We start from the raw sequence: 9018 nt of genomic DNA on the forward strand, positions 1-9018 counted from the left end.
ATAGTATGAAGAGTTTCTATATTATTAATGTTCATGAGCCCACATGAATGGTGGGACGAGAAATTTATTAGTATATGTGAAATCAAGTCTTAGATCTAACTCACACCCAAAAGCTAGCTTAAAGGAAGGAGGATTGCCCAAGCTTTGAGTCCATCCATGGGCAATTTTTGATTTTGGGGGCCCCCAACATCGGGTGAGACGAGCCCTGCTCTGATACCATGTGAAATTAGGTCTTAGGCATAAAATTTCACACCCCAAAAGCTAACTCAAAGGGAGGAGGATTGGTGTGCAATAGTTAGTGGTGGACCCAGGATTTTCGTTTAGAAGGTTCGAAAAATAAAAGTATAAACATTTAAATAAGCCAAAAAAAATAAAATAAATAAAACGCCAACCTAGGGATTTGAACCCAAACATTGCGCCAAACTTTAAGCTTAGCTGCCGCTGGGCTATCTCATTCATTTGTAATTGAGGGTGTCCAAAATATATATATCCACACAAATCCAAAAAATTCACCTTAGGTATACAGTGTATCTTTTTATCAAGGGTGTTCGGATGAACACCCTGGACGGCACGTGGGTCTGCCCCTGGCAATAGGTGTTGAGTTTCACATATATACTGGTGAGATGGAGATCGAATTTGGTCTTTCATATGCTCTTGATTCAATTTTTATAAACTAGTTATTGAATTAATTGATTTAGATTCAAAATTTATTTTTTCATTAATTAACATATATTTTTATCATAGCAGGTAACATGTTCTATGTTCCTAATTTTTAATAAATAAGTATTTGCTACATATGTTGCTCGAATTCTCTAAAGATAGGATTATAATGCAACGTCCCTATCTAATCCTCCAAAAATGACACATGCCAACTTCATCAAAAATTATATAAAATATTTTTAAAAAAAGATATTCTAACACGGGTATGACAATATTTTTGAAAAAATTTAAATACCATAAGTCACTTGTATATTTATTATTATCTGATAGCGTAAAAATTCTTTTACGACTTCATCTATGTATAGAAGTTGGTAAACTCTATAAATAGTAAGTCGCTTAAGGGCATATCATTCACAAACTCTAAGAAACCAAGCTACACCACCACTTAAAGTTCTCTAGAAAAAAAAATCATGGCTACCCTCTCCTCCACCATTTTCATATTTTCCCTTCTAATTTTGGCCACATTCACTAGTGGTTGTGGTCCATGTGAGCCAAAGCCTCACCCAACACCAAAGGCACCCCCAGTGAACCCTTATTGTCCAAGGGACACATTGAAGCTTGGTGTTTGTGCTGACCTACTTGGCCTTGTAAATGTTGCAATTGGTAGCCAAGTGACAACCCCTTGTTGCTCATTGCTTGAAGGTTTGGCTGATTTGGAAGTTGCAGCTTGTCTTTGCACTGCCATTAAGGCTAATGTACTTGGGATTGTCAAATTAGATATTCCTGTTGCACTTAGTGCTTTGGTTAGTGCTTGTGCTAAGAAAGTTCCCACAGGTTTCAAGTGTGGTTAATTAGAGTATTAATTAGCTAAGGGTGTGGTGGGGGGGGGGGGGGGAGTAAAGCATATCAAATTTCAAGATTTGGTAGCTAGATAATTAAGTTTATTGTTTTAATTAATCATTGAGTTGTAAAATGATGTTTGTGTTGTTATTTGATCTTGATTTGTGTATGTTTGATTTGTTATCTAGCTAGGTTCCTTCTTTGTTTTGGTTGGTTGTAAAATAAATTTGTCATTTGTGCTCAATAAAATGTGAAACATTCTTCACCTTGTGAAAACTTGCATCTATATGAAAAGTTTCAAGTTCAATGTATTGATTTTTCAAATAAAAAAGTGTCCATACAATTAGGTTATTGAAAATGCAATTTCAAGCAAAACTTAATAATGAGTAGATATTGTAGGTAACTTTCAAAAATGGTGAATAGCTTCGGTCAGAGATATACTGCAAAGGCATAAAACTTAAATTTTTATAAGATAATTACGATATGTTAGTTAACTTTTGCCCTAACATTCACCCTAAAGAAGTTTATATTCAACAAAAAGTTAAGTTTTATTTATTTATAGTGCAAAATTTTGCAGGTTCAATGTAATTTAATTGTTATAAAAAAAATAAAGTAATTTAACCGATTCCAGTAATTTCTTAATTGTATTTCCTTCTATTATTCAAAGCAATATTTTGTATATATTACTTCAAATTAATCTTTTCATCGTGAATACTTATTGTGTCAAACTTCTATTATATATTTTCTTTTCAAAAAAATCCTTGCAAAGAAACTTTTTTAAAAAATATTGATAAAATATTTCTTTTAGAAAATATATTATAATATATTAATATTTTAACCAAAAAACCAAACTTCTTTAATATATTTTATTTTTTTTTAAAAAAGTATGGTAAATCTTCTTTCATGTTGATCTTCTCATATAATTATCATTCATTTTCATCTAGAAACGCAAGATTAAAGATTATATCTTTTTTCTCCCTATTTTATTCTATTTTAGCATACCAATTATCATATGACGTTATAGATCACTGCATGTAGATTTAAATTGATAGTTGTTGAATGATGAATTGTTGATTACCGTTAAGAGAAACGAAAGTTGTAACTTGTAAATGTAATGGAAGTTGGGAATAGGGATAGGCGTTGTTGATCAATGATCACATTTAAAAAAAAAAAATTAGTATCTTATAATTTGATTTGGTCCTTATTTTATTTTTCATTCACACTAAAAAATCATTTTAGAAAACACTGAAATAAATAAAATCAAACTGAACTAATTCGATCCAATGCATATTTTTTTTAAATAAAAAATCAAAAAATCAAATTAAAATTTGATAAAATCGAATCGAAGAACCAAATAGTACCCTAAATAAGTGTACTTTCAAATAAGGAGAAGAGGAAAATGAGAGGGGAATATTTGTCAAGAATGACCTTTTGTTATGTTTACTAGGTTTAAGATTGTTGCTATAATTATTATATATTTATTTCAAGCAATTTGGGGTTAAGCATATAAAGAAAGGTAATTTTAAGAAGAAATTATTTGAGAATGATGAAAGTTGGGGTTTCTACTTCAATTAATAATAATAATGGGATCCCATTAATAATACCTTGGGTAATTTTGACATTTCCAAAGTATTACTTTGCAGAAAAAACTTACAAATAAATTAGCATATTGTTATCAAAATTTGTACTTCATCATTTGTTCTCATTCTCAAGGAAAGATTTCCACATGAGGAAAGCCAAGCTAACACACAAATATTTGTTGTTTCACCTTAAATATAAAACAATTTTTTACGTCATTGTACAGATGATAAAGAGAATTTTTTTAAAAATAATTATATATGTACATATTTCTTTTTAATTCATATCAACTCAAAATTTCCTCTTAAATCATCCTAAATTTTGTCTTCACTAATCTATTTGCTCCGACACATACCGACATGATAAATATTGTGATCAAAGTAATTTTTTATCACTCTCATGTATCGAATTACTAATGAATCTTTATTAAAATGGACGAAATATTTGAATGACAAAAAATATTTGAACATTAACTGACAACCCGTGATGTACATAATAATAAATTCTGAGGTAAACAATTCCTCTCATAACTAAAGCCAATATAATTACGCCTCCGAACCAAACATGGTGTTAAGTATAATTTTCGAAAGAAGAGGGGTACATTTGAGAGATAAAAAAATCAAAGAGCCATAAAACGCTGTCGTTTAAAATGCCTAACCCTTAAAACCACCTGGATATGACCCGAGGGTTTATCTGTTACTGGTTTAGTATAATTTTCCCCAAATCATACGGATCCTCTCTTCAAAAGGGAAAGGAGGCTGCGAAATTAGGGTTTACCTGAAGTAATCAGCAAATCGATGGAAGGAATCACAGAAGGAGTGAACAAGATGAGTGTCTCAGAGACACAGAAGAAGAACAGAATCCAAGTTTCTAACACTAAGAAATCACTCTTCTTTTATGTTAATCTCTCAAAGGTCCTTTTTTAATTCATTTGTATTTATATATACATTGAAATCATAAGGAGTTTTTTAAGCAATTAGCTATTTAAATTTGTTTACTTGTTTTTCAATGTTATAAAGCCATGCATTGTAGTCTGTGTATCCATTGGCGAAGTTTTGGGAATTTTGTTTTGGGTAATTGGACGGAGTTTTAAAATGATTATACTTGTTTGTCTGTAAATTGGTTATGGAGCATTCTTTATGAAGACGGCTAGATTTGCAACAATTTGGCTTCTTTAGTAATTGTTTCTGTTTAATGGTTATGAGGGTCTATGGTTGTTGAACAATGGTAGATTCTTTTATGGTTGTTGAGTTGTTTGCTGACAAGTTATGTGAGAGAAGGTAAAAAGTAGGACTTGGATCTTGCATACTGTTTTAATTACATTTTAAAAAATGACATTGCTCATAGTGGGAGACCTGCAAAATGCTATCAGTTAATGAACAATAACCAGGGTTTTTGTTAATTCAATGTGTTTGATTGCTTATGTTAACTGAGGTCTAGTTTCCTGGGAGTTTTTAGTTTTTGATGGAAGAAAAATTGCTAATCTGTATTACAATAATTAATTGATGAGTTGGGTGATTGAAGAAAAAATTCTATATGTAATACGGGGAGTTAAAAAGAATAAATATTTTTGTTTGAGAAACATAAAATTAGTACATGGTTCAAGTTCTAATTGTCTGCTGTAGCAGTTCAGACTTCAGACAGGACTTCACAAAGTCTGGAGCAATTGCAATGATAGTGATGTGAGTCTATGTAGGATCCGAGTTAATAATTTGGACCTGCAATTTAGGCACTTCATAGATATTATTTATCAAAAGATACTTTATGTATATTTGAAGATTTCCCCGCATACAGTGACAATTATAGGGTTGGCGCAGGACTTATAATATATTGTTTGAAGCTTTTTCTGGATGCAAGTGGGCCTGTGGCATGCATTAGAAAAACTTGAAAAGTGCTAGCCATATGACCATCTCTATTTTATTTTTCCTGGTCTTACACCAGATCTATAATCGTTGTAGTGATCTGAGTTAGTATCCTGAGATATTTGGTATGTTTCTTGCAGAGGTACATGCAACAGTACGATGAAGTGGAACTCTCTGCTCTTGGGATGGGTAAATCTTCTGGACCCTCAATCTTGAGAACTAGTTTGTGGTTTCCCCTTGCTTATAATGTCATATGGGTCTTCTTCTACATTGATTGTGTTTATGCTAATCAACTTTTTCTTGATTATTTGTGAATTTCAAACTTTGCAATGTGTGATGTTTTTTGCCATCTCTAGAATGCGTTGGTTACTATTGCAACCGCTTGTGTATAAGAAGAGCATAATACACAGTGTTGCTCACTTTACCAGAGATATCCGAGTGAAACAAATTTGAACCAACTTCTGGCATAAAAACAACCATGGTTTTTAAACATAGTTAGCAGTTGAGCATATCTGGGATGAATTCATCACAACCTTATTCCTGCGGCTTCCCAGGGATCTTTTACTTATAAAGTTAGAACGTGCTTGAGAAAATGTCTGAAGTGGTTCCTTGTGCTTGCCGGTAAACCTTATTGAGTAAAAAGAAATACATAGTGGTGGTACAGTTCAGTTTGAAGTTCTTTTCATTTTTTTTTGTGGGCTCATCCTTTTGTGTTATGTTGCAAACTCATTAATAATTCAATTGGCTTGCCATATACTCTAAAGGATTAACAATCTTTTCCACATGTATACAGCTATTTCGACAGTGGTTACTATTGCCGAAATTCTCAAGAACAATGGATTTGCTGTTGAGAAGAGTGAGGCTTCTCTTACTCCACTCCCATCCCTTTTATTATCTTTCTTGACCTCTAACTTTGAGGGTACACTTCTTGCAGAGATCAGGACACTCACCGTGGACATGAGGGATGAACCAGGAGCCCGACCGATACCAAAAGCAAAGGTAAATTCCAAAAGCATTATGAGTCGGTCAATTGATGTATTAGTCTGCTTCTGTTTTGGTGGTTTGGTAGTAATGGAACTCATTCTGTTGTGGTTCTCTGGTAAGTGTTAGCTTGGGACTTAAAATTCTTTCCGAAGAATAGTAGATCAAGTTAAGTGTTCAAGAGGTAGTTGATGTGTGTGTGCGCACTTATTTTGCTCTGTTTAAGTTCAGATGTGTGCAGAATTTTAGAAAAGCTGTAGAATTGATGGTAGGGTCAGTGATGGTTTACATCCTTACCAAAATTGTCTAGTCCCATTTGGTCATCTTCGACTTGATTGGAAGTTAGTTTTACACCCCCATGCCTGTTGAAGGTACATTCCCTTTTAATGCATTATCTTATGGTTTTGCCCATTGTTGTTTTCCGGTTTTCAAAAGCCACTGAACAGAGTAAAATCATATTCTTTTGGCAACAACAGAGATGGAAAAATGAATCTAGTCAGTATTACACTATGTTCATATAGATGCTGCTTTTACAGCTTTCATGTTCTTCTTCCCCCATATACTCTTTAAAACATTGTTGAATTCATGTGAGCTAGTGGGTGTTAAATGTGGTTCGTAATCCATCTTTTTATAAAAATTCCTTCTCCGAACAGTCATCCTTGTCTAATACGTGGTATTGTCTTTTTGATCAAATTAAGGTTTTTATTTTATTTATCATCTTTGCTTGGTGCAGATTGAAATAGTGCTGGGCAAGACTGAGAAGTTTGATGAGTTAATGGCTGCAGAAGCAGAGCAAAACGGGGACAATGAGGAGCAGCAGAACTGATTATTTCCAAATCTGTTCTCTTTCCTGACTATTGAAGTTATTCCAATCTATACTGCATTCAGCTGTTGGGTTCTCTATGGCCTTTAATTTGATCTTTTGGAAAGTAAAAAAAAAAAAAAAAGCATCATGGTTTACTTTAAAATTCATTATTTGTTGGATGTGTATGCCTTTTTTTTTTAACCTTGCTTATCTAAGGTGGTGTTGATTGTAAACATCTTGCTGCTATCTTCACTGTAAGTGATGTGGTAATAGTTTACGCCTGGTAGTTAAAATATTGAACAATTTGGATATGTGGGTTGACAATTCTGCCATTACCTAATTAAGCATCATTAGTACTGTCTCACAATTGCCAACGCAATTACATCCTACCCTCTCTAGACTCTATTTGTGGATGCTGTTAACCAAAATTTGTCGTAAAAGAAGTAATCTCTATTCATAACTGACAACTTACAATTACCTTGATGGATTACAACTACTATTATGCCTCCCAAACGAAGTTGATTTGTGTTTGTCTCCATAATCTTTGGACAACAGTGGTGGAACCTAGGTTCATGATCTACATTCGAGTGATTAAGATTTTAGGACTAAATAATCTGAAACATTAAACTAATAACAAGAACATGTCTAAGCTGGTAATATTAAGATAAATTTCTTATTGTTGTTGTTGTGCCTTGATATCAAATTACTATGATTCAACTTTATAAATCCTCTACATCCATTAAAACAGTAATGAGAGATAAGCAGATCTCTGGCTTTCAAGTTTCAATTTTTCTTTTAACTACATAAACAAAATCGTGAAAAATCACTTACAATCCTCATATTACCAAAAACCAAGATGTACACATGAGATTCATGATATAAAAAGACCAAATATTTTCACATTTATATATCTTTACTAGACAAATTTTTCAGAATTAATTACTGGCAGGAAGAACTTTCTTGACAATCTCATCACTAAGAGCAGCAATCTGAGAATCAAGACTCTTAATTGTCTCCTCTTTTTGATTCTCTAAACTAGCCAAAGCTTCTAGCAATTCAGCCTCAACTTTCTTCCTTCCTTCTGCAATCTTCTGCTCCACTTCTTGCTGAGTCTCTTTCTTCATCTTGTTCAATGCTGCTGATATCTCAGCCCTTGCAGCCTTCATAACTGCAGCAGCTTGGTCTTCCAGTTGCTTCACTTCAGTAGATGTGTCCTTTACACTGCTAAGTTTCTCCTTAATAGCAGAATCTCTTTCATCCATGAATTTCCCTAATGGGCTGAAGTAAATCTTGTCTAAAGCAAACATGAGAAACAGGAATTCAGCCATCATGATGGGGAGTGTCAAGTTGAAGTCAAAAAGGGAAGCTTTTTCAATTTCCTCAGCTAGTGAAGGTGGTGCCATGGCCAATGAGCTTGCAAGAATGACTGAAATGGACTTGAGAGTTGATGGGATTGAGAGGGTTTCAAGGGATTTGGGTGATCTGGGGAGGGGTAGTTTGGGAAAAGGGATTTGGGTGAGGGAAAGTTTGAATCTTGGAGATGGAGGGATGGTGGAGGATGAAGAAGTGATTAAGGCTTTGGAGGAGCTCATAATCATGTTGGCCATGGCTTCTTAGAACTTGGGATTTTTTTTTAGAGGATTTGATTCTAGATTTTTTTTTTTTTTTGGTGGTTTTAGAAGGGAAGAAGGAAAATCTTAGAAAGGCTATCTCAATCTATGCCACACAATATGATGAGGCTGAGATGGATGTGCAACTGGTCCTTTTTTTTTTTTTTCTGTGAGTTTTTCTTTTAGTATTTCTATATAACCAAAGGCATTGGCATTTGATATGCACAAAAGGTAATTGGTTGGTAAGTAGCCTTTTGGTTTTATTCACTAAGGAGTGACTGAAAGTTTGTGAAATGTTATGCACAAGTTAATTCATATACCAGTTCTGTAACCTGGATTTAAGTTATTTTTATGCTAACAGTGTAATTTAACCTTGGATGATAGGTAGTTAATGTTTTTATGTGATTATCAACTAATGCTTATCGTATGATTTACATTTAGTTACCTTACCTCCTGATTAACCTGATTGTATGAGCATTTTTTTTACACCGTCAATGCATAAGAAGTTAAACTTTTTCTTAATAACCATGGAGATCCCAAACCAGATTGCAGAAGCTCCAAGTGTGATAATAGATGGATTTGCTCTTTCCAATGAGGCAATGACCAAGAGATATTAGTGCATTTGTGTTCTTAGGCAAAATGATGAAAATCAATATTTGATTACACACAACCTAGAAAATAG

At 33.4% G+C, this 9018-nt stretch overlaps 3 protein-coding genes across 4 annotated transcripts; 2 read left to right on the forward strand and 1 right to left on the reverse strand.

The window, feature by feature from the left end:
• Positions 1 to 1055: 1055 nt before the first annotated feature.
• LOC107021087 (14 kDa proline-rich protein DC2.15-like) lies at positions 1056 to 1786 on the forward strand. Its single transcript, XM_015221680.2, has one exon. It carries the CDS (start codon positions 1131 to 1133, stop codon positions 1509 to 1511), a length of 381 nt encoding a protein of 126 aa, XP_015077166.1. The 5' UTR covers positions 1056 to 1130; the 3' UTR covers positions 1512 to 1786.
• Positions 1787 to 3755: 1969 nt separating this feature from the next.
• On the forward strand, positions 3756 to 7085 carry LOC107021130 (uncharacterized protein At2g34160-like). 2 transcript variants are annotated; one of them, XM_015221731.2, is made up of 5 exons: positions 3758 to 3992; positions 5081 to 5129; positions 5734 to 5796; positions 5875 to 5939; positions 6655 to 7085. In XM_015221731.2, the coding sequence occupies exons 1-5, from the start codon at positions 3876 to 3878 to the stop codon at positions 6745 to 6747; spliced, it is 387 nt and encodes a 128-aa protein (XP_015077217.1). In that variant the 5' UTR covers positions 3758 to 3875; the 3' UTR covers positions 6748 to 7085. The 2 variants fall into 2 exon arrangements, with proteins under 2 accessions (XP_027773241.1, XP_015077217.1); XM_027917440.1 differs by having other exon boundaries at positions 3756 to 3992; positions 5734 to 5939.
• A 409-nt stretch (positions 7086 to 7494) lies between these two features.
• Positions 7495 to 8472, reverse strand: LOC107023052 (ATP synthase subunit b', chloroplastic). The gene has a single exon (XM_015223601.2). It carries the CDS (start codon positions 8331 to 8333, stop codon positions 7662 to 7664), a length of 672 nt encoding a protein of 223 aa, XP_015079087.1. The 5' UTR covers positions 8334 to 8472; the 3' UTR covers positions 7495 to 7661.
• Positions 8473 to 9018: the final 546 nt, after the last annotated feature.

Source organism: Solanum pennellii, chromosome 6, assembly GCF_001406875.1.
Source record: "Solanum pennellii chromosome 6, SPENNV200".
Taxonomy (NCBI): domain Eukaryota; kingdom Viridiplantae; phylum Streptophyta; class Magnoliopsida; order Solanales; family Solanaceae; genus Solanum; species Solanum pennellii.